General features: G+C 43.5%; 1 protein-coding gene across 1 annotated transcript in view; it reads right to left on the bottom strand.

Annotated features, from left to right (window-relative positions):
* The window catches only part of LOC122787881 (RNA-binding protein FUS-like), a 921,130-nt gene that overhangs the window by 95,839 nt on the left and 798,935 nt on the right, over positions 1–26,356 (bottom strand). Inside the window, exon 11 of the mRNA XM_044054799.1 lies at positions 10,296–10,425. Coding sequence (XP_043910734.1) covers positions 10,296–10,425 — 130 coding nt within the window. The remainder of the gene's footprint in view (positions 1–10,295; positions 10,426–26,356) is intronic.

Below are 26,356 nucleotides of genomic sequence, written 5' to 3'. Positions count from 1 at the left end.
AGAATACAGCACTGGCTCCCTCTTTTTCTCCATTTAGCCAGGGGCAATCACCACAAGTTACCTCACAGGATGGACTTTCAAAGGACAATGGATCTCCTCTATCCCCACCTGTCCACTCTTCAAATGACACTGTGGTTGATAGAAACAAATGTCTCTGTGGAATCAAAATCCTGAGGATGTGCTTAGGGTCCTGCAGGAGGCCAGGAAACCCAACAGTAGGAAATCTTACTTAACCAAATGGAAAAGGGTTTTGTGTTTTTCTCAAAACCTGGATCCATTTTCTGTGGATATTTCTTTGGTTCTTTCTTATCTGTGTGAATTCCTCAATGGTGGGCTGGCTTATTCCTCTGTTAAGGCCCATTTATCAGCTATCTCTGTCTGTCTTCATCTCCTCCTTTACCTTCTAGATTTCAGGCTAAACACTTCCCAAAATGTGTCCTTCATATAAGGCCTCCCAGGAAGTCTGTTCCTCCTCCCCCCTGGGATTTTGCTTTTGTTTAGGAAAAGCAAACCTGTGCTTCTTTCGAGCCTGCAGCTTCATGGGTGTCTGAGCTTCAAGCCCTTATGGCGTGTCCTCCTTTTTTTCATAAGTACAGGGTGTCCTTGTGTACTAATCCTTTTATGCCCAGGGTGGTGAATGAGCTGTCCCTTAATCAGTCTATTAATCTGCCCACTTTTTATCTTCTCTGCAATCTGCCAGTGAAAAGGTGCTGCACACGATGGATGTGCATAGACCACTCCGATTTTATTTGGATAAGACAGACTATTAGGAAATCTGATCAGCTCCTTGTTTCCTTTCATTCTAGGTCCTTAGGATTAGCTGTATCCAAGCAAACTATTTCTTCTTGGATCTCAAACGCTACAGTGGATATAAAAAGTGTACATACCTCTGTTAAAACGCCAGTTTTTTATGATATAAAAAAGAGAGACCACAATAAATAATTTCAAAACTTTTCCCACCTTTAATGTGACCTATAACCTGTACAATTCAATTGAAAAACAAAAATCTGTTAGAGGAATAAATATAAAAAATAAAAAATATACAATAAACTGGTTGCACAAGTGTGCACACCCTTAAACTACTACTTTGTTGAAGCACCTTTTGATTTAATTACAACATTCAGTCTTCTTGGGTACACACCTGCCATCAGTTAGAGAGACTGATTAACCCCAAATAAAGTTCAGCTGTCACAGTAGGATTTTCCTGACATTTACTCAGTTGCCTGCAACAGCAAAAGCCATGGTTCGAAGAGAGCTTACAAAGCATCAAAGGGATCTCATTGTTGAAAGGCATCACTCAGAAGGGTACAAAAAAATGTCCACAGCACTGGATATACCATGAAACACAGTAAAGACAGTCATCAAAAAGTGGAGAAAATATGGGACAACAGTGATGTTGCAAAGAACTGGACGTCCCTCCAAAATTTATAAGACAAGATGAAAACTGGTCAGAGAGGCTGCCAAGAGGCGGTCTACAGCAGGTCAGAAAAAGCTGCAAGAATTTCTGGCAAGTACCCGTTGTGTACTACATGTGACAACAATCTCCCATATTCTCCATATGTATGGGGTAGGGCTGCAAGACGGAAGCCTTTTCTTACACAGACAAACATCCAGGCCCGGCTAAATTGGCAAAACAATACATCAAGTCTCCCTAAAGCATGTGGGAAAATGTGTTATGGTCTGATGAGACCAAGGTTGAACTTTCTGGCCACAATTCCAAAAGGTATGCTTGGCGCAAAAACAACACTTCGCATCACCAAAAGAATACCATCCCCACGGTGAAGAATGACCGTGGCAGTATCATGCGTTGGGGTTGCTCTTCAGCTGGAACTAGGGCTTCAGTCAAGGTGGAGGGAATTATAAGCAGTTCCAAATAAACTTTTGGCCCAAAACCTTCAGGCATCTGCTAGAAAACTGAAGATGAAGAGGAACTTCACCTTTCAACACGACAATGACCCCAAGCATACATCCAAATCAACAAAAGAATGGCTTCACCAGAAGAAAATGAAAGTTTTGGAATGGCCAAGCCACAGCCCAGACCTAAATCCAACAGAAATTGAGGGGTGACCTGAAGAGGGCTGTGCACGAGATGTCCTTGTAATCTGACAGATTTGAAGCGCTTCTGCAAGGAAGAGTGGGCAAATATTGCCAAGTCAAGATGTGCCATGCAGATAGACTCTTACCAAAGAAGACTGAAAGCTGTAATTAAATCAAAAGGTGCTTCAACAAAGTATTAGTTTAAGGGTGTGCACACTTATGGAACCAGCTTATTGTACACTTTTATTTTACATTTATTTCCCCAACAGATTTTTTTTTTCAATTGAACTGTACAGGTTATAGGTCACATTAAAGGTGGGAAAAGCTTTGAAATGATTTATTGCGGTCTCATTTTTTAAATCACAAAAAACTGTCATTTTACATGGATGTGTACACTTTTTATATCCACTGTATTTCTTTGTTATTCTTTTCATGGTAAGAGCCTTCCTTACTCTGTTAAACCTCATTCTACTAGGGCTGTGGCTTCTTCTGGGGGGCCCCAAGGGTTTGGATACTGACTATTCTTGAGGCAGCTACCTGGACGTCTCTGCACACATTTACCAAGCACTACAAGTTGGATGGAATCTCCAGAGCTACAGCTGCTTTTGCTAGGGCTATCCTTCATGGCTTCCGAGAGGGCTCTTGACATATGAAAGCTGTGCAAAATCTTACCATAGTGATATATGTCCTCTTCAATGTTGCACCATTCACTCCCTCCCCTCCTCCCTCTAGTACATTTCTCTTCTGGATGTAATGATTACCTCTCTCTTCCTTGGATTGGCGTTCCTACTGGGGCTCTCAGTTCTGAGGATAGCACATCCAGACATCACCTTTATGCCCTACGCTACGCAAAGAACATAAATGTGAAGTATGGTGTACCTTAAAGTAACCTAAAGTCTTTAGTACACTGGCCAGACCATCAGTCTGCCCTTGGCAGGGGATCCCCAATGTAAAGAATGCTGCAACAGCGAAGAGAAGGACATCTACGGTTATGGCAAGATTTTACATAATAAAAAGTTATGTACCTACCATAACGTTACATGTTAGTTTTCTTCTCGCCTTCTTTCTTGCTGGTTGGGTTTGGAGCTGACTCGCCCATCTTCTAAAGCTCGAGAGCTACTTACTGGCTCGAGGCCCCCCTATATCCCATGATGCCTGGCACTAGTTACCCAGATCTCGTTTGGCAAGTCTAACTGCAGACATAATAATAATAATAATAATACAGGAATCCTGTCCTAGATTGCATAAATCCTACTGGAGAGACTTCTAGTCAGAAGGAATAGCCAGAGAAGACTCAGCCAGTGAGAAAAACATAAGGAACTCTTCTCGGTCTACTAGGATAGGGGGATGGAGGTTGGGATGCAAGAAAGAAGGCGAGAAGAAGACAACTAACATGGAATGTTATGGTAGGTACATAACTTCTTAATGTTAAGTGGTCTATCTCGCCTTCATTCTTGCTGGCTGGGACAGCGTCCCTAGCACCTCAATCCTGGGTGGCTCATCGGAACAGACTCTTCAGAACAGTGGAACCAAAATCAGCTCTGCTCCTGGAGGCCACGTCTAGCTTATAATGTGAAATAAAGGTATGAGGATTGACCCATGTATCTGCCGCACAAATAGTTTCCATTGGCAATCTTGTCTGAAAAGCCACTGAAGTAGCTAGAGCTCTCGTGGAGTGGCCTTTCGGTTTAGCAGGAAGCTCTTTATTCCTTAGCTGATGTATAAATGTAATGATAGATGTCAACCACCTAGATGAGGTTACTTTCGACACAGATAGACCTTGTTTACCCTCAGCATAGGACAGGAACAGCTGGTCTGATTTTCTTATTTGCTTAGTTCTATGCAAGTAAAAGCGTAACTGTCTGAACATCCAACTGATGCAATTTGTATTCCACCTTGTTGGAATAATTCGGAAAAAACACAGGCAGATCAATAGACTGATTCAAATTATTGTCAGAAGAAACTTTTGGAAAGAAGGATTAGTCCTAAGAGACACTCTGTCATTGTGGAAAACTAGATAAGGAGGGCGAACACAAAGAACCTGAAGCTCAAAAACTCTTCTGGCTGAAGTAATTTGCAACCAGAAAAAGGGTTTTCCAAGAAAGAAACTTCAAGGAACAAGAAGCTGCCAGTTTCACAGGGGGGCAGTATCAGAGAAGCTAAAATCATATTTAGATCCCACGGAGGTGGGGGATCTCTCACTGGGGGCCTGAGTAAAGTATTCCCTTTGAGAAAAGCTTTACAAAGCTTATGGGACATAATACTAGTATCCGATAGACCTGCATGAAAATTTGAAATTGCAGCTAACTGAGCTCTAATCGTGGCAGAAGATCCAGCACAAAAAAGTTCCGCTAAAAAATCTAAAATATGGTGCACAGGGGTTGAAAAGGGATCTATATTCCTAGCCTCTGCCCAGAAAGAGAAACGTTTCCACTTACTAGCATAAGTCTTTCTAGTGGTAGACTTGTGTGATAAGATGATTTCACGTACCGAGTGGGAGATGTTCGGAAGCCTGGCTAAGGTCGGAAGTGGAGCAACCAAGCAGTGAGCTGGAGGGATTGAAGGGATTGGTGCAGCCCGCCCGATTGATGGATCAGGAGGTCTGGAACTGGGTCCAGGGCTGCTCCAGAAGGTAATGATGCAGGAACGGGAACCAAATTTGTCGAGGCCAGTAAGGGGCAATGAGGATCATCTTGCATACCAATGAGGTAGCTTTCTATATCAATTTGGGAATCAGGGAGAACGGAGGGAATGCATAAAGAAGTCCCTGAGGCCAATTGTGAACTAGAGTGTCTCTGGGGGAGTGTCCGGGAAGAGGGAGGAGAGAGAAGAAATTGTTGCACTTGCTGTTGAAGCGGGTGGCAAAAAGGTTGCAGCAAGGCTGACCCCATTTGCATAAGATTTGGTCCACCACTGTCTGATTGAGAGACCACTCGCAAGGCATGAGAATTGCTCTGCTCAGCCCGTCCACTATAACGTTGGACTTCCCAGGGATGTGCGCTGCTATCAGAAACTGCTGGGAAGAGATCGCCCACTGCCAGAGTCTGAGTTCTTCTCGACATAGGGGGGTAGGACCTGGTTCCGCCCTGCTTGTTGATGTACCACACTATCGACATATTGTCGGTTTGAATTGCAATGGTCCCGGTAGGAAGAGAGTTGTGAAGAGTTTGCAACGTCAAAAGCACTGCCCTCATCTCCAAGACATTGATATGCAGATGGTACTCGTGAGGCTGCCAGGTGCCTTGGACTGTTCTGCCCTGAAAATAACCCCCCCCCCACCCGATCAGGGAGGCATCCGTGGTCACCATAGCCGCTGGAGGAGGAAGAGCAAATGGTCTGCCCTGTGGTACTGATGGGGAAACCATCCACCAAGCAAGTTGGTTTTTGCATGTCTGTGTGATCATTATTTTGTGAGACATTGGAAGTTGCTGGAAAGACCATTGGGTGAACAGCATTCACTGAAGAATCCTCATATGAAAACTGGCGAGGGGGACTAGTATGATAGCCGCTGCCATGAGACCCAAGGTCTTTAGGACGAATCTGGCCTGAATTTTTTTGCATCTTAAGACATGGACATGTCAGCGAATGTCTAGCACTCTGTCTAATGGAAGTCTCGCTGACATGTCCTTTGTATTTAAGTTTGCGCCTAAAAATTTAATAGATTGACAAGGCGACAATGCAGACTTTTCGAAATTTATTGTGATGCCTAGTTTGGAGCAAGTTTGGATGGTGTAGTCTCTGGCTCGCAGCAGGTGATGCCTGGTGGTTGCAGTAAGGAGTCAGTCGTCTAAATATGGAAACACCTGGAATCCTTGCCGTCTCAGGTGAGCGGTAACTACTGCCAAACATTTGAACACCCTGGGGGCTGTGGTGAGACCAAAGGGCAGAGCTCTGAACTGATAACTGGCTCCCAGCAGGAAGCGGAGGAATCTTCTGGAGCATCTGTCCATTCTGACATGGTAGTACGCGTCCTGAAGAATTATGGAGCACATCCAATTGTCCTGACCTAGAAAGGGTAAAATGGACTGTAGCGTGACCATCTGGAACTTCGTTCTTTGAACAGACCTGTTTAGTCTGCTGAGATCCAGAATGGGTCTCCAGTCCCCTGTCTTTTTTGGTACCAAAAAGAACCTAGAGCAAATTCTGGATCCTTGCTGGTCTGCCGGGACTGGCTGGATGGCTTTTTCTTAGCAGTTTTGAAATTTCTTGAACTGCTTGAACCCTTAGATTGGGTGGAACATCTGGAAGGGATTTGTTGGGAACGTAGGGAGTGCAAAAGAAAGGGATTTTGTAGCATTCAGATATGATAGACAGTACCCATTTGTCTTGTGTTATACTTTTGTTAGGCTTTTGGGTACAGCGATAATCTTCCACTGACTGCCTCCGAAGGTGGACAGCCGGGCAGCACCTCAGGGATGCTGGAAGGGCTTGTCAGAGAAAGATTCTCTTTGGCCCTGATTTTGTGGACCCCCTCTGCCCCGAGGGTGGCGTCTATTGTTCCCTCCTCTGCCCCTGGAGGGGAACTCTCCACGTGTGTCAGGCACGGCTCCCTGGGGTTTCCGGAACCACATCTTCCCACTCTTCTGACCCTTGGGATACGGTCTTGAAGGAGTGGAAAAACAGACTCCCACAGCAGAGAGAGTCTTGCCTTCCTGCTCACACCTGGTAAGGGTATCCTTCACCTGTGGTCCAAAAAGAGCAGAACCATCAAAGGGGGTGTTTGTGAAATACGCCCTGAAGGGTTCCGCAAAGTTACATAACCGCATCCAGGCATGCCTCCTCAAGGCCATGCCTGTACCTGCGGCCCTACTCGCACCATTGGCTGCGTAAGAGACGAGCGCATGGAGGAGTTTACTACCGAATTAAGAGTCGCCAGCTAGGAGGCAACCTTAGCCTGGACTCCCGCAGTTGAGGGATCTTGAAGGGCATCTCCTAGCTCTTTAATGAGGCGGGTAAAGTGGCAGAAGTAGCTCAGCGACCTCATGGAGAAGGTCGCTGATGCAAACATCCACTTCCCATATCCGTCCATCGTCCTAGATTCCTTATTTGGGAGATAAACAGACGAAGAAGTTTCAGCCAACTCCTTTTTTGTGGCCGCTGCTACCACCACGGCATCAACGGGAACACCCTTAGTCAGAAATTGCTTGCCTTGTGGTGCAGTAATAAATTTTGTGGGTCTTCAGGGGGTTGGTTCCACTGTGTCTGGGGCTGACCACGCCTTCCGAGCCACCACAGACATCAGTGGATCGAAAGGCAGAGACACACAGGAGTTCGAGGGTCGGGAACCAAACGTGTCCAGGAATACCGACTCATCCTCGGAAGGGTTAAGGGTAGTCCAGTTTCCCCTCTGCCTAAGTATCTCAAGGATGTCTGAGAAAGAGATGTCCTCAGAGGGGGATCTCGGGCCCTTCCGAATCCTCCAAGTCGGTATCTGAAGTGACAGACTCAGGGAAGTCAACATGCTTCTTCTTGCATTTCCTCTTTCGGGGGGGCTCCACTGAATGATCGGGGAAGGCCTCGGAAGAGGAAGATACACCCAATGGGGTGTCCTGGAGCACTTGTTCCCCACGCTTGGGGTCTGGAGGAGGGGCAGACGCAGGAACCATGGGGGGGAGGAGCCGATGAGGCTGATCGTGGGGCTGACTCTGAGGCCAACACACTCCTCATGACCTCGAAGGCGCCCCCTCCTGATACCGGAGAAGGCTCCGGCGAGACCGGGATCCTTCCCGGCACAGAGAGAGACTGCTCCGAGGCTGATGTAGGAGCCAAACTCACCTGCGCCAAAGCTCCGACAGAGAACGGGGTCGGACAAGGGTCCGATGCCACTCGCCCCCTCGGAACAGACGAGGGAGTCTCGGCGCCCAGATCCCTCCAAGGATGGCACCATGGATGAGATCGGAGCCGACGACGGAACCAAAAGGGTAGGTATCGGCTCTGACGGTTCCACGATCTGAGCCCCAGCAGCTCCGGCTCCGAACTCGAGAGATGAGTCGAAGGAGGAACTACTGCAGAGACAAGCGGAGCCGAACCCTGATAAGGGAAGGCTGGATAACATTTTAGCCAGGGCCTGCGATTTTAGGAGCCTGTTCACCACTCTCTCCAAATCATGGTCAGATAGTCTAGAAGACCGAGAAGAGTGGGATCGGTGACTTCGCTGCGGCTGTAACAGAGGCGACCCTGGAGCAGAGTGTATCGACTCTAGGGATGGAGACCTAGAGCGTTTACGACTCCCTGATGGTTCCGACACCAGAGTCGGGGCCGAGTGGGAGATAGGTACTTTGATTCCAGTCGGAGCCGAAGCAGAAGCCACACCCGACTGCTCTGAACTGGGAGCTGGCGGCTTCGTTGGTTTAGAAGGTTTCACTGACTGAACCTTAGCCGGTGACCCTTCAAGTTTGAGCAAACCCCTAAGGATTAGCTTATTCCTACGCTCCTGCAGGACTCTTGGACTAAAGGCATGACATACCGAACAAGAGTCCTGCAGATGTAGGGCGCCCAAACAGTATACACAAGAAGTGTGACCATCTGTCAGTGACATCTTCTGACAGCATGAGTCACACTTTTTGAATCCAGATACTTTCGTATCTTTGGACATACCTGTAAATGGAAAAATCAATTTACAGAGAACAAGTAACAAAAGGGAAATAGGTAACTAGTAAAAAAACACACACAACACAAGTTACCACACCCTAACAGCACACACACTCTATTATCTAAGAAAAGGTAATTAGACCTATTAATCTACCACAATTTCTAACAAATAAACTATTACATAAAAGACTGAAACAAGGATTAGCCTCTAACTAAAAACGGCTACCTTTAAAAATAGAAACGGGGAGGGGGGAGGGGAAAACTCTCTAACAAGAAAACGAGTTTTCAAGGGAAGGAGACTAAATACAAATAGCTAACTATAACTACTGAAAGTACACTAACTACCTTAAACACCAACTATAATATAAAATATTTTTATACAATGACAATAAAATTGAAAAATATGACCTGAGCCAGTAAAAGCAACCTCGCAGCAGAAGCGGCAAATGAGATCTGGGTATCTAGCGCCAGGCATTATGGGATATAGGAGGGTCTCGAGCCAGTAAGTAGCTCTCGAGCTTTTGAAGATGGCAAGAGTCGGAACCCAACCAGCAAGAATGAAGGCGAGACAGACAACTTAACATCTATACTTATCTTTGTATTTCTAATTATCCAGCGTTCTCGCTCTGCACATCTCCACACTGGATCATGTTTATCTGTACCTATATAATGTTTGTGCTACTATTAATTCTACTGCAACTGAATAAAGGACCATAACAGAACTAAGTTGGTCCTCTTGCAAAAATAAAAACTAAACAAAATAAAAACATATTTAAAGCACATTCTGTAACCTCAGGGGGCGGGTGGCATTTCAACAGCTCTATCACAACAATTAAACAAACCAAAAAACAACTAGTTACCAAATACAGCACAGAAAATTAAAAGACTTTTTGACAAAAAGTCTTCATTTACACATTTGTTGCTTCGTCTGTATCCTACAACACAAAGTAGGAACTTCACATAAATGATTAAAAATTTTAAGCTACTTGCCACATTCAATGGAGCTTTTAAGAAGTAAATAATTCAAAACAAAACATCTTAACAGGCAGGCTGTGAATGCTGAGTTGATATTTCGGACCTAGGACAGCCTTCACTATTTTGTTTGTGCAGGCCCTCCAAACTGACCAGTGCCACAACTGTAGCCAGAATGAATCCCTTAGTTACTCATCACAGTAACAAAAGCACTTAACTAGCGAGGTGACATGACTGTCAATACCCAAAGCTGAAACTTGAGATTAGGCAAAGGAAAGATGAAGTACATATGGTGCTTCCTTGTTCTAAAGACTGCAACTTTAATACTTTACTGGGGGTGGGACAGTATTCAAATTCCAAGACATCTATGCAAAAAGTAAGAGGCACAAAAGCATACTAGTTTCTGACTTTTAACATCTATATTTAAAAGGAATGCGCTAAGACATTTCAGAAGCCAGTCCTTGTTACGTAGCAGCATCAGTACTTTGTCATTCAGCCTTCAATCCTTATATCACAAACAAAAAATTTATAAAATCAGTGGTTCATCAAAATCCGAGAATGGCCAAAACACAGGATCAACATTTTATGCCTCTCTGGGTTAATATATTCATGTAAACACAAATGAGAAGAAAATAAATTAAAAAGTCAACTGTTAAAAAAATGTCATTTGTTTAAATCATTAGAAATTAACTTGCCATCAAACCAGTCAATGGCTGCCTTTGCAGAAGGAGGATCGTCAAAAGACACGGTTGCTTCTCCCTTCGATTTGCCTGTTGCCTTATCTGTATACAAGTTAATCATTGGCTTGCCAGTTTTCTTATTTATCTATGTACACAAAAGAAATAGACATTACACGACAGATCCAAAGAATGTGCAATTCATACCTCATATCTCCCGCAACAACATTCTGCACTTCAATATGCATACTAAATTCTGAAGTGTACATATTTTTGTGATGTGTGCTCTTACTAGAGCAATTGTTTTTCCTCAAGTCAACTTGCGATTTTGATTTTAACTGCAAAACAATAAATACAATAGCAAATTAAACTTTTCTAATCCATTTGGTATTTAAATAAATGATCAGAAACTTGACAAATGTACTAGTTTTAAATATGATATACGGCCTACTCCCATATTTTACCTTACACTTGAGGCTGGTTAGCACCGTAGATAAATTACAATCTCCACAGCACTATCTGATGATGGCAAGTTTTGCAGTGATGCAGAGCTCTGGAGCAGAATTTCTCTTAGGTGCTCCCTACAGGTGGATCAGATCTTAAAAGACTCCAGGGTGAAGTGTGTGCAGGCGGTCAATCATGGTCCTGCTGACTGTCTGCAATAAGGTTTTGCTCCGATAGAACTTATGCAGCCACAAAGTTAGGATGAGTTGAACTACTACTTCCCAGGCCATCACAGCCAGTCTGCAAAAGGAATTAAGATATGGTGTATCCACTTGTTTATGCACCGCATTACTGTTATTTTGTGTACAGTGACAACGGTCCTTGGGACAAAGGATGACTCAAAGCATTGATGACAGCCAACATCCCACTGACATTTAAGTGCCGGCTACAAGGATCCTACAGAGCTTGCACTTTTACCCCTTTTGATACTTCACATATGGCATGGGGTGCTGGGATTAGAACAGAGAATGAAAGACCTGGCCAGCAGGCAATCTAGTCAACATACCTTGCAGTTTTGCCTCTTTTGAAACTGCTCCACACACCCAGTCTGAATCATCTGTTCTAAAAGGTTGAAAAGGAGATGGAAAGGTGAATGGGAGACCTGGATTTTGAGAGAACTGGTCTACCCAGGACAGAATGTCCTTTTCAAATCCCAAATTAGGAATTTGAAAAGATGAAGGATAAATGTACAAAGTCCAGACTAACCTAAGGTGCCACTTTATTGTTCTCATGTAAAGTCTGGCTAGGGGAACAAAAGAATCATGGAAGCCACATACACTAGAATACGGAGAAAACCCCTAGCAGATGACTGATTTTAAGTGGAGAAATTCAAAGAACTTTTGGAACATTTCTACTTGGGTCTATAAGAAGAAAGGCCCTTTTTAGGGGAGAATCTAAAAACACCCCTGGAAAACAATTCTGAGACACGAGACACAGGATGACAGAAGATTTCTGTTACTTCACTGGAAAATCCAGACTGAGTAGAAGACTGAGAACTTCTCAATGACTCTTCACAACTGGAAAGCCTGCAAATAAAGCAATCATCCATAAAGAAAAAAAAAAATCTGACTGCTGGAGCCAGACACTAACCGTCTTGAAGCTACAGATAAACAGGAAGACAAATTATGCAAGCCAGATGCAGAAAAACCTAAAAATATGAAGTGAATGTCGATGGTAGTGAGACGTTAAGCACCTTTTAAATCCACCTTTACCATGGAAGCTAGTAATAAAAAAAAAAAAAAAAAGTAGCAGGGTCTGAAGGGGCAACATTTCCAAGTTTGGAACCTTTACAAAATGCTGAGAAAGGAGACTAACAACTCTCTCCAAGCCACTTCTAACTGGCACCAGAAAAATCCTTGAATAAAATCTTTTGCCCCTCTGATCTGCAGGAACTGGTGTACTACTCCCTGAAATAAAACATAGCTGTGCAAGACAGTACAGTTGTACAAGATCTTACCTAACAACAATGTCCTACTTACAATGAAAAGTATATCTACTGCTATGGTAACATTTTACACAACTATATCATTGTCCTTGCTTATCACTGCTGCAATATTCATTACATGTGGAAGATTAGCACAGAGGACCAAGTAGCCACTTCAAGAATGCATCTCATATAAAGAACCTTGAAGAAACCGCCCAGAAGAGGCTACTGCTTTAGCTTGCCATGAAGACAAAAAGAAACTGCCTTAGAAATTCAGAGATGGTTTGCTTAGAAATTTGCAAGCCCATTGTCCTAGTAGTAACACATTACAGCTGAGTGACACTTCCAGGTGTTCTGCATTTACATCCTACTTGCACCTCTAGGTGTCAAACACTGCTTGTTCATATTTGCAATAACTCCAAAACCATACCACATGCAAAGTATTAAAGGATTTCATCTCAAGAGCTTACATAACGTCAAATGCAAGAGCATTGATACGTGACCTCAGTTTAATGCAGGCAAAGAAATATTAATGTTTGTTCATTTATTTATTTATACAGGTATGAGTCACTTAATGCCCCTCTACACAACATCTGAACTGCACTACAGGGACATGCACGCTGTCAGTTTGTCCAGAACAACGTTAAGCAGTGCACTGTATGATGTTTGCATAACGTTTTAGTCACCTAATGTTCTATTACACAGAATCTATCCCAGATGTTAAGCAACACACACCTAAATTGTTATGTCATATTTTTCTAAATACATCTCAAAACCGTGTAGTGCAGATGGAACTGCTTAGCCTCATATGAAAGCTGTCAGCTGGAATTCAGCTGGCAATAAGTGTGTAAACTGAGTGATTGCTTAGATATTTGCAAATTGTTTACAAAATGTTACAAACTTAATATTTACTCTGTTTGCTGTAACTTACAAAATCCAGTTTAAGAGACGGACCCTAAAGAATACTAACACTACAAAAGTAGTTTACTCTGAAGAATTTGTAATTTACACTTCTTTAGAAACCATGTTGTGGAGTTCCCTCTCACTAGGAGATAGTGGAGAAAGAAAAAAGGAGGTGAGTTGGGTAGACTGAGCGACAACTCATCAACCATCTTAGTTATAAAAGGAAGATTAGTACATAGACGCCCTGCCTCTGAAAAATCAAAAAGGATGACCTATCATCAGAGACTGCAGTTCAAAAACTCTTGGCCAAAAATAAGGCCACCAACAAAACAATCTTCCAGTGCAATGTTGCAATGAAGAAGCAGGATTGAAAGGAGCCAGAGTTGGCTTTTATGAACAAAATTAAGATCCCAAGAAGGAGTAATAGGTTTTCTTGGTGGCCTGACACGTAGGATGTCTTTAAGAACTGTTAACGAGAGGCCAATGGTGGGCTCCCAGGAGAAACAAGCAAAAGTTGCTGACAAGTGAATTTTAACAGAAGAATATGCTAGGACAGCATGGCACAGTTCACACAAGAAAGGATCAAAGGAACCTCCACTCTAATTTTTACATATCTTTTGAGTTTCTAATACCATGACGGGAATGGACCCTATTCCTAATTCAAAGTACAATTAAAGTTCATGAAATTAGTATTGTTTCAATCTTTGATGTTAGCCAAAACTGCTCTTCGTAGCACACACAAGGTGCCCAGTAATGACTCCTCCTGCAATTCGTATGGAGTTACATGGATTGGTAATGTATCTAAATACGATTGTAGATTCTTTTTTTATAAGACCCGTTGCGCCCACTACTATTAGAACTGTCTGGTTATCTTTCTTCCATATTGCTCTTGTTTCTGCCTGCAGATCCTGATACTTTACTCTCTGTACGCAAGACACTGTAGTCACTGGGTGTGATGATTTCAATGATCAATGTTACTCTTGTCTTCTTTTCTTGGACCACTATATCCGTTTTTCTAGCATTTATCATTTGAACTGTTGGTAATGGGTGATCCCATGTGATATAAACTTTATTTTCTATGATGCTTTGTGGCTCATGTTTCCAGTATTTTTCAGCCACTTCAATACCATGTTTGCACAATCCCCAGTGCAACAATCTTGCCGCATTATTATACCTTTCAGTATACAGTCCTTCTGCCATTAGTATGTCGCAACAAACAACAAGGTGTGCAACTGTTTCCAAATCGGTTTTAAAAAACCTACATTTGCCTGTTTCTCCCACATGTTCAATGGAATTTGTAAACCAAGTCTACGCAAGTCTACTGTCTTGGGCTGACAATATTAACCTTTCATCTCTTGGTTTGAATTCGCCTCTTCTTAACCGTCTCTGCGTTTGTTCCTGATCAACATGAGGTTCTTCCAGAAGTTTTCTACACTTGCAACTATATTTATGCTTTTTCCACATTTCTTGCCTTCTCACCTGGTCCTTCACCTTATATTCTTTCTTTTGTTTTTTTGGCACATTCAGTTGCTGCCTGATTTTTTTCATCTACTTCTGGTTTGAATGCCATTCCTGCCGATATCCTTCTGCTAAATTAAGCAGAGAAATCATCTTATTCTCCTCATGTTTCAGAACGTTCACTACACTTGGGTCTTGTGAGTTCCGCAGATATGTGTGGAATCCCACAGTTGCAGATCTACACATATAATCAATTTCAAGGAGACCCATCCATCCTTCGGAACGGGGAATATATAATCCTGGTATACACTGATTTTTACAAATCATTTGGTGAGCATAAAGCATCCTTTTTGCTTTCCTACCCAATAAGTTTTGGAGCCAGTCAAGCACTACAAAACTGTAAGTTAAGACAGGAAGAGCAAAGTGGTTTATAGCTTAGATTTTGGTCCTAGATGTCAACACTGTTTTCAGAATTAAAGTCTTCTAAAGTATTCCTTGCTAAGTTTTATTTGCATTTGTTCATGTTTTACTGTTGATCTTTCATCAGTTCCCAAATACTTATGCACTCCCTCTTGCTCAAGATCTTTTATATCACATTCTTGTCCTGAACTGATGTTTTCCTGGTGCTGCAGTTTTCCCTGCTTTAAAGGTTGCTTTTACACACTTATCAAGACCAAATGACATTCTTGTATCATCTGAAAAAGCGGTGACAACCTGCAGCAGTACTTTAAGTTCTTCATATGATGAGCTATACCATTTTAAATCAATGACAAAGAGAAGATGAGAAGTCTTTACATTTTGTTGTTTTTTTAGGAGCCAAATTATAGCCATGGTGTAAGCTAAGTAAACAGCTTAATGGGTTAATGGCAGGGCAGAATAGCAATGGTGAGAGTCACCCTGAAATACCTCCCTTTGAATTTTTATCACCGGGATAATCAGTCCTTTATCATGGCTTAATTGCAAAGTGGTCTGTCACTGTTTCATGGTCACTGTAACGTAGTCAATCAGTGTACAGTGCATCATACATTTTTAAGCACTCTTTTATCCATGAATGTAGGACACTATCAAATGCTTTATTTACAGTCACTCCATGCCATACTTAAATTCTTCCCCTTTTTACAGTTCTATAGTATAGACTATTTAACATGTCTCAACTCCTTCGCTCAACGCTTTCTGGAATTCATAAACACCAATGCTCTGGATCAACTTATCCATACCCCCACCAAGGGTAACAATATCCTACATCTAGTCATTACCAAAATGAGTGACTGGTGTTCCACACCTGAAGTCAATGCCTCATTGGTCCGATCAGACCATAAACCAATCATCCTAGATAGCCACATCCTGCCCCCTCCCCCCCATTAAGGAAACCACAGTAAAAAATTTCTCCAAAGCCAAGTTCATGCTTCTTGAGACGGAAGTGGCGAACTTCATGACACCCATGCAGATGGACAATACAGTTACCACTACTGAATCCGGCACAATTGCATTTTATAACCTCTCACATGAGTGCATGGATAGTGCTATCCCAAACAGAACCAAGACACTATCCTCCAAAAAAAGGAAGCCAATTTGGTGGTCTCCTGCCATAAAAAACAGTACAACAGAAGGAAGAAACTTTTGCAAAAGAGTAAAATCCTTGGTCAGTCTCAGTAAAAAGCTGTGATCCCTGATAAAATAATCAAAGGCTAGTTACGAAAACAAAATCGCCACTGATTCTAAAGACAGCCACAAAGCATTCTATAGCTATGTCAAGAATCACAATGGCAACACTCAGATCTGCTCTGAGTTACAGCACAATGGCACTAAATATACAGACCCAACTGATATTGCCAACACCCTGGCAGATAGGTTCAGTGCTAACTTTACCCCCCCCCCCACCCCCTAAAGGGCCCATCTCTATACCGGAAGAATGCAAAGTTCCTGTAATCACGGCTGCACAGGTAAAAAACACACTCTCCAAAGCCAAGAACACAGCATCCATGGGACCAGACAACATCCCAGGCTGCGTTCTACATGAACTACAGAACTAACTGGCACCCCACCTAAGTACCATGTTCAATCATAGCCTCACCTCAGGCTTTATGCCCGCTGAATGGCACACAGCGACTGTTATCCCACTCCACAAGGGGGGAGCCACCACAGACCCCGGGAACTACCGCCCCATTAACCTGACGAGCCTGGTCTGCAAGGCCATGGAACGTATCATGGAACTTAAAAACAAAGACATTGGTACTCTCCAAACTCTGGACCCCACCCAGTTCAGGTTTGTAAAAGGCAAATCATGTCTCCTAAACCTGACAGACTTCTTTGAAGCAGTCACCAAAGCCGTAGACGAGGTTAAGGTGGTTCACACAGCCTATCTAGATCTTGCCAAGGCTTTCAACACCATTCCCCCACTCTGGAATTAAAGATAAACTCACTAAACTAGGTATAAATCCCTATGTCACAAGATGGGTTGCCAACTGGCTCACGGACAGAACCCACAGTGTGAAAGTAGCAGACTCCAAATCCGACTTCAGACCAGTGACAAGTGGAGCACCACAGAGTTCAGTCCTGGGTCCTTCTGTTTGGTATCTACTTATCTGAAGTACAGGCCAACACAGAAGGTCTTTGGCTAATGAAGTTCGCAGATGACTGCAAACTAGGAGCCATAATCGAAATTCCTAATGATGTGGGCATCCTACAAAAGGGCCTCATTGAGACAGAAGCCTGGTGTCAAAGCCATGGCCTCAAGCTCAATGCCAAAAAGTGCACTATCATCCCCTCTGGTAAAAACGCTGTACCCATGAAATACAACACAGGCAGTAGTATACTTAACACCGAAAGTGTCATAAGAGACCTTGGGACACAGGTGGACAGTAGTCTCTCCTTTGATAAGCACATCGCCACAGTAATCAGGAAATCCTGAGGGGGGGGGGGGGTAAAGTTAGCAATGAACATATCTGCCAGGATGTTGGTAATATCACTTGGTTCTGTATATTTAGTGCCATTATGCTGTAACTCAGGGAAGATCTGAGTGGTGCCATTGAGATTCTTGACATAGCTACAGAATGCTTTGTGGCAGTCTATAAAATCAGTGGCAATTTTGTTTTCATAACTAGCTTTGGAGGATTTTATGACTGATCTCTGTCTTATTGAGGCTGACCAGGGAGTTCTTCCAGTCATGGGATTTTACTCTTTTTGCAACAGTATCTTTCTTCTGTTGCAGAGTTTGTTTATGGCAGGGGACCACCAGATTGGCTTCCTTTTTTTGGAGGATAACATCTTGGTTCGGTTAGGGATAGCATGATTCATGCACTCAAGTGCTTATAAAATTGCATTTGTGTAGGATTCAGCAGTCGTCCTCTATTGTCCATCTGCATGGGTGCCGTGAAGTTTGCCACTTTTGTCTTAAGAAGCGTGAAGTTGGCTTTGGAGAATTTTTTTATGGTGGTTTCCCTAATGAGGGGTGGGATGTGGATGTCTAGGCTAATTTGCTTGTGGTCAGATCTGACCAACGAGGAATTGACCTCTGGTGTGGAACACCGGTTGCCCATGTTGGTAATGACCAGGTCTAGGACATTGCTGCCCATGGTGGGGGTGTGGATAAGTTGATCCAAGGCGTTGGAATTTATGAATTCCAGAAAACGTTGAGCAAAAGAGTTGGTAAATGAGTAGTTTTCCTAGTTAATGGTGGGGTAGTTGAAATCATCCATTATTAGGGTGTTGGGTTGTACCCTAATACTTTCCAGTGTATCAAGAAATGAGGAGTGAGAATCCTGGGGCATGGTTGGGGATCTGTAGGAAGTTACAATTTGGATTGCGGTCTTGCCCAAAGTTAGTTGCACTTGGATAATCTCGGATGCATTATGCTGAGCAACTAGCCTGGAGATGTGGATATCCTTAATGAATATGGACATGCCTCCATGTTTAGTGTTTCGGTCCAGGTTAGGTGGCCGAAAAGTGTGGTATGAATTATAGCCTGGTAATGCAGGGGTGCTCTCTGGAGCCTTGAACCAGAGCTCTGTCTCTGCACAGATGTCGATGTTCTCCATTTTAAGCAGTGCCTTGAGTGAATAGATTTTGAAGTTTAGACTTCTAGCATTGAGTAGCATTACCCACAGATTTTGCTTGCTTGTACTGGTTACGGTGGTGAATTTGTAATTTGAACCTTGCCTAAAAAACGTACTATAGGGGTGGCAAGAGCCTTAGCCAGTATCCCAAGGACGACAGGTGCAGGCCATCTCTTGCAAAGCATCGTGGTCTGTCGATCATGTCATCCCAGGCAGACAGATACTGGATCCCCTTAGAATGATACCAGAAGCTTAGCCAATTGTTGAAGTCAATCATTTTGTCCTGTACTGTGGTATCATTCTGGGTGACGGCAGGATGCTACTCAGGGCTAGGGTCATACCTGCCTGGGCTACAAGATTGGACAGCTCCTCCATGTCTCTTTTCATGTAGTCCAGGGAGGTACGTCTCAGATCAGTCACACCAACATGGACAATGAGAAAGTCATATTTGTACTTTTTGTGGAGTGACCCGAGTGCGTGCATTATGTGGTGGATCCTGGCACCAGACAGGCAGCTGAGAGTAACTTTCTCCTTGTTTAGCCTAGTGAGTGGAACATCAGTGTGTGCCTGACTATAGAGAGTCACTTATGACTAGAGTGTTTGGTACGTTGAGTGGCACATTAGTTTGTGGGCTGTGTGTTATTTGGGTTGTGTTTGGGAGTGGAAGTTGCTTGCGTTTCTCCTTTGGAGGTCTTTGTTGCTTGAGCAGATTTTTATTGAGAGCCTCCGCAAATGTAGGTGTGTGTTTTGTGTTGCTGTGTGTGTGTTTTGGTGGTGTAGGCTTTGAGGGACTATGTGATGAGTGCGGTGTGGTGCAAGTGTTTAACTTCTCCTCTTGACTGTCTTAGTCCAGTTTTGGGTGAGGAGAGCTTTGCTTCCAGTTTGGCTATATAAGTGCCTCTCTCACAGGCTGTAGTGTTGGGTGGTAGGAGGAGAGGGTTGTGTGTACACGAGGCAATTGCTGCACTGCCCCAAGATGCCCAGATTCATCAGGTAGACAGGAGAAAACACTGGGAGCTGACCCTTAGACATGCCTGGATAGGTGCTTATTTATTAAGTACTAAAACTGTTTTCCTCTAGACAAGTGAGGAAAGTTGGAGTGCTGTAGTAATTTGTAGCTTATTTAGTGCTTACAATGAGTTCTGAACAAGTGCTGAGCTCAAAGAAACAGATTTGAGTGCTAAAACTAAAAAAACTGTCTAGTTCTAAGGAAAAATTTGAACAGCAGGCTTTATGGCGCCAGGAATAGTTTAACCCTAGCTAAGCGGCGATGCATAGTGTATATTTTTTTATATAACAGTAGCAAATGAGCAAACTGATTTAAACAAATTAACCAATAAAAAGCTAAACACTGAGCCCCATTACAGCAGTCTTCGATCAGACAAGTTATAACTGCACACTCCTGCCACTAGGGTGCAGGGGAACCTTCTCCAAAAAAAAAAAAAAAAAAAAATGGTCTGGATTAGTGCTCAGGTTATACAAACAAAACTATATTCAGCAGGTCTGAATTTAGTCTATGCTACAGCAAACAAGGCATACCAATTTCAGAAATAAACAGTTCAAATAAGCAGGCACAATAAGCCTTTAAACAGAAACCCCCAGCTGAGAAGGGCAGAATCTACCCTCTCCTCCCATAAGAGTGCAGACCACACCGTCTTAATGTAAAGTAACTGGCCCGAAGCCCAAATGCTTAAACCAGAACTAATACACTCTTAAAATAACAGACACTAAAGCCTTCAATCAGCAACTCCCAACTTAGAAGGAAGTAAGCTACCTGTCCTGCTACAACAGTGCAGACCGCAAACCTTCTTAATGTAAAGCAACTGGTCTGAATCCCAAGTGCTTCAACCAAAGGCTTAGAATAACAGTTACAATTTAATCAGGCTACTAACAAGCAATAATAAATGCAGCAGAATAAATGCAATAAAGTAGGAAGAAACACAAATACAGTAAAAGCAGATGAATAAAGTGCAATTCTTTTATACAACAATAGAAAACGAGCAAACTGATTTAAACAAATTACCCAATTAACCAGTAAAAAAGCTCAAAACTGAGCCCTGGTCCAGCAGTCTTCAATCGGACAAGCTCTAACTGCACACTCCTGCCACTAGGGTGCAAGGGGGGATCTACATTATAAGATCGACGGTTGAAAACATCGAACACCATATGGTCAAAGTCTTCAGACATTGAACTTAAAGAAAAAAAAAGAAAAAGTACCCTAATGGGTTTAGGCAGGGGGCAAAGCCCCTCTGCGCCCCCCCCACACCCCGCTACTTAAATATACCAACTCCAAGACCGCACTACATTGCAGTACATGGAAATCTCCCCTTACGGAGATTTCCATTTACACGTTCGATGTGCGCTTTCGCTTTTCTCGTGCCGACAATATCAGCTTCGATATTGTCGGCTTTCGAGAACATAATATAGACCCGGTGCGGGGGAACCTTCTCCAAAGAAGATGGCCTGGATTAGTGCTCAAGATAAACAAAGCTAGACTCAGCATGCCTGAATCTACTCTATGCTACAGCAAATAAGGCACACCAATTTCAGAAAGAAACAGTTCAAATAAGCAGGCACAATAATCCTTTAACCAGAAATTCCCAGCTCAGAAGGGCAAAATTGAACCTCTTCCCACAAGAGTGCAGACCACAAACCCTCTTAATGTAAAATAACTGGCCTGAAGCCCAAGTGCTTAAACCAAAGCAAATACACTTTTAGACACAGAGCCTTCAATCAGCAATTCCCAATTTATAAGGATGTAAGCTACCTGTCCTGCCACAACAGTGCAAACCACAAACCTTCTTAATGTAAAACTGGTCTGAAGCCCAAGTGTTTAAACCAAAAGGCTTAGAATAACCGTTACAATTTAATCAGGCTACTACCAAGCAGTAATGAATGCAGAATCAATACAATTGAGTACTTTTAAGAAGAGGCAAAAGCAAAATAAACTGCAATTTTTTTTCTTTTTTAGTAAAGTGCAAGGAGAAAGGAAGGAGGAGCAGAGGTTAAGAACCTAAGTGGGTTGGCCTTCTCAAATGTTCTCTCTGTATTAAATAGAGTGAACACCAGACTGGGTGGGGTGCCCCAAATCAAATTTACAGTAGGGGTGGGCAGCTGCAAAGCCACCAACTATAACAACTCTACAAGAATGGGGGTGGGGGGCAATGTCAGGACAGATGAGAAACATAAAACAATGCCAGAAAATATATAAAATAATTCAGTGAGGCAAAATTAAGACAATTCAGAACTCAAAGGTTAAACTGCAAAGAAATATACTTATCAATCAGTAATATATTTCCAGAATGTTTGAGAATCACACCAGCTAGAACAAACACCAGGAGTTTCCACATCAGACTTCTGACTTTTTGGGTTTTATTGACCTTCTGCAGTCTATTTCTCTCATTGATCTTGATATATCTATCCATGTCTATTAAATCAAGCAACTCTTCTCTTAGCTCATTTTCTTCCAAACTGAGGGCACATCCCTTGTTTTCCGTTTCCTGTAGGCATTCTATAGAAAGTTCTATAGCATCTGTCTGTGGCACCCTCTCTTCAATTCCATCCTGTGCCATCTATTGCTCTGTCATATGGGAACTTACTGGCCTATCACTCCTCGACACTGACTGCATCAGAGTTTCCACAATTTCCGGTTCCTTTCCTTGCTGTCTAGCTTCAAGTGAACATTCATGCTGGTTTCCTGTGGAAGGCTCCAAAATATCTCAACATGGCACCTAAGCAATTCATTCCTGTTCCACTGGTTTCCCCTCAATTTGGATATCCATTACTCTATCCTGTTGTGGTGTTTGTGCATTCAATTTTCTATACTGAATCCTTCACTTTGCAGGCACTCTGTAACCTCAGCTTCTATTTCTTTAACTTCTCCATTACTAATCTCCTTTTCTACTTTTCCTCTGTCTGCTTACTTTTTGTATAGTAAAGTTTTCCATGTCCGGAATCCTTTGCCTGTATTTCTCTTGAAATATCTTTGGTGCTGCTCTTTTTATGCTGGTTAGTTTTGCTTTCTCCTTTGCATAAATATTACACCATATTAAATCTCTTTCCCATGTCCATATTTCTTCACGTTTCCTGATCTTCCCATTTCTCCTTACTTTGGGGACTCACTCCTTGCTGTGCTGTAACCTGTAATAGACCTTCTATACCAAATCTTTCACTATGCAGGCACTACATAAATTAACTTCTATTTTTTTTTTTTTTTTTTAACTTTTACTTTACTAATCTTCTTTTCTATGTTCCATCCAGTAATGCTTGAGACACCAAACAGAAAATCTCTTCCATTTAGCCACACAGGATTTTCTGGTAGTGGGTTTCCTGGACTCCTGCAGAACCCTAAGCATGTCCTCAGAGAAGTGGTATCTAAAGGGAATCAAAACCCTATTCTCCAAAGTGTCAACTGAAGAATGGACAAGCAAGGGTGAGTGAGATACCCCTTTGTTTTGTGTGTGATACCCATCCAGTGAGGTAACATGACCGCTCCAGGCCAGTTGAAAGAAGGGGGAACCAGTGCTGTCTGGGCCAAAAGGGAGTCACCAGCAAGACTCTGGGGGAGTCTTTCACGATCTAGTGTAGGAATCTGGGAAACAGAGAAAGAGAAGGTTAAGCATATAGGTACATGCCCTTCCAAGAAAGGCATGGCAGCCACCTTCCAAAGTCCAATGGCTTGAAACTCAAACAATCAAGGAAGTTGTCTGTTTAAAGGGGAGGCAAAAAGATCCACTTGAGGAATACACAACCAATGTACTACGTGCAGAAAAACTTCTCCGTGAAGCATCCATTCATGTAACTGTGCCCTGTAACTGCTCAGAGTCCAGCCACAAGGTTCTGCTCTGAGAGGGGGGGTTATCTGATGGCAGATAGCAAAGTCCCAAGTCTGAAGAGCTAGTCTGCAAGAAGGTAAAATGTACAGTTGGGTACATTTACCATAAATGTAGATGTTCGAGTGTAATCACTGTTGTAGTCATCACCTGTGGGCTATCCCTGCTGTGGTAGCCCTCAGCCAGCCCAAATACCAGAGTCAATGTTTTTCTGCGTCGGCTGCAGTCACCTGCAGTCTGACGTCAGGTTGTCAGTGCTACAAAGCAAGGCAGCAGACACCATTACATCAGTTTTTCTTTCCCCAACCAGTCAGGAGCACAAGGAAATATGGTAAAGTGGTCCTGGTGGCTAAAGCCACGATGGGAAGCCTATGTCCCCCTAGGGAAAGAGGATACAAGGGGCAAGGAAAAGCAGAACTGCAAGAGTGAATACACTTGAACATCTACATTGATGGTAAGTGTACACAACTGTACTACATTCTTTGTGTTTCACTGTTGCAGTCATAACCAGTGGGAGGAGGCAAACCCTGATCTAGCCTTAGAGAAAAGTGGTAGGTGGTAAAGCTTTGTAAAGGTATGGACAGAGGTCTAGGTTGCAGATTCTAAGATGTCCCTGGTGGGAACTCCTCTGAGGAATGCTGTGGAAGTGAAGGCTGCTGTAATGGAAGGGGTACGAACAGACCTAGGGGGAGGTTTCCCATGTAGTCTGTAGCAGAAATGGATACACAGTGTGATATCCATTTAGAAATGGTTTGCTTGGAAATGGGCTTCCCCTCTGCCCCTGGAACAAAGCTGACAAGAAGCAGGTCTGTTTTTCTGAAGGGTTTAGTATGGTCCAGATAGTATCTGAGCTGCCTGTGCATGTCTAGTGAGTGCAGAATTCTTTCCCCCTTGAGGGTTAGGAAAGAAGGTGGGTAGATGTATGCCTGATTGACCACCTTGGGCTAAAAGGAGGGGTTAGTCCTCAGACAGACCCTGTCTGCATGGAAAATGATGAAGGGCTCAATGGCCATGAGTGCCTGAAGTTCTGAAATCCTTCCGGCTGGGGTGATAGCTAGTAGGAAAGCAGTCTTCCAAGAGAGGTATCTCAATTCTGCTGAAGCAGCAGGTTCGAATAGTGGTAAGGTCAGTGAATTCAGGTCACAGGCTGGCGTGGGTGGCCTTCTGGGAGGTCTGATATTTAAAGCCCATCTGAGGAATTGTTTAATTAAAGGATGCGAGAAGCAGGGCTGGTCAGTATCTAAGTGGCTGAGGCATGGATTTTAAAGAGGAGCGGCCACTATTGAGTAACTCGGCTAGGTAGTTCAGGATAAGAGGGATGGAAGGTTGTGAGGTACTGCCCCCTCTGGACCGGCTCCAGGAGCAGAATATTTTCCATTTCTCTACGTAGGATTTTCGGGTGCTGGGCCTTCTGGCCTCTGTGATAATGTCTAGGATCCGTTTGGTTAACAGGGACCTCTTGTTTGCTTTTAAAGTATTAGCCATGCTGACACAGTCTGACAGTATGCAAGTCTGGGTGTAGCATCACCCCCCCCCCCCACACCTGGGTCAAGAGGTCTGAGATCAGGGGAAGCTGCCTGGGAGGCTGTAATGTCAGGCTGCGCAGTAAAGGGTACCAAAGCTGTCTGGGCCAATCTGGAGCAATGAGGATGGCCTTTGGTCTCTCCTCCCTTATCCTGATCAGTACCTTGGGAATGCGTACACAAAGAGGGAGTTCTAGGGGAAGGTCAAGGCATCCACCTTCCATGCTAGGTGGTGACACTCCCTGGTACAGCATTTTTTCAGCTGATGGTTGAGATGCAAAGCAAAGAGATCCATCTCCGAAGTCCCCCATGCCAGAGTGATTTGTAAAAAGATTTTTCTGTGGATCTGCTATTCATGAGGGTCCAGTAAGGTTCTGCTTAAGTGGTCTGCCAGGGTGTTTTTGATCCCTGGTAGGTATTGGGCTATTTAGTGTAAACCCATGGAAGAGGCTGTCGCAGCCAGAGGTTCATGGCTAACCAGCACAGAGAGTAAGATTGGGCCCCTCCCTGCTTGTTGATGTATCACATTACTGTGGTGCTGTCTGTGTTAGCAAGGAGAACCCCTGGCTTGAGATAGGGTTTGAAGGATGTTAAAGCCTTTTCTACTGCCATCATTTCTTTCTGACTGATGTGTAAGGGAAGGTGCTGGGCATCCCAAAGACCTTGGTCGCACCTGCCTGCTAGGTGAGCGCCCCAAGCAATGCCTGAGGCGTTGGTGTTGATGGTCTGGGCTGGTAGGGCGGAGGATGAAGGGAAAACCCTTGTTCTTAGCACAGGCCCCTGCCCACCAGAGAAACTTGGCCCTTATACATGGGATCAGAGGGAGAGAGGTCCCTAGAGGCTGAGTGTGTTGACACCAAAGGTTCTTTAGATACCACTGAAATTTCCTTGTGAAGCCTGGCCAGAGGAATTAGAAGAATGCAAGATACCATGTACCCAAAGTCTTGCAGGAACTTTCTCGCAGTCAGGTGACTCTTAGAAACCAGCTGGGTAAAGTAGAGAGGCAGGAAGCTCTGCTTTTCTGGGGATAGGAAGACCATTTGGGATGCTGTGTCCAACAGTGCTCCCACGAAAATGATCTTCCCGGAGGGCGTTTGCTTTGATTTCTTCTTGTTGATGGTGAACCCTAGGGAAATTAGGACGGTTTTGACAAAGAGAAGGTGCTGGAGCAGCTTTTCTTTGCACTCTGCCTGAATGAGGCAGTCATCCAGATAGGGATAAATCTGAATATTTCTCTGTCTGCAAAATGCTATGGCCAGGGCTAAGCATGTGGTGAATACTCTGAGTGCAGTAGATAAGCCAAAGGGTAGCGCAGAGAAATGAAAGTGGTTGTGAGCGTCCTCTGAAACGCAGGAATTTCCTGCAGGATTCCCTTATGGGG

This window comes from Protopterus annectens, chromosome 13.part0 (genome assembly GCF_019279795.1).
Source record: "Protopterus annectens isolate FY-2018-M chromosome 13.part0, PAN1.0, whole genome shotgun sequence".
Taxonomy (NCBI): Eukaryota; Metazoa; Chordata; order Ceratodontiformes; family Protopteridae; genus Protopterus; species Protopterus annectens.
The sequence above is the reverse complement of the archived record's forward strand: the minus strand, read 5'-3'. Positions and strand labels throughout refer to the sequence as shown.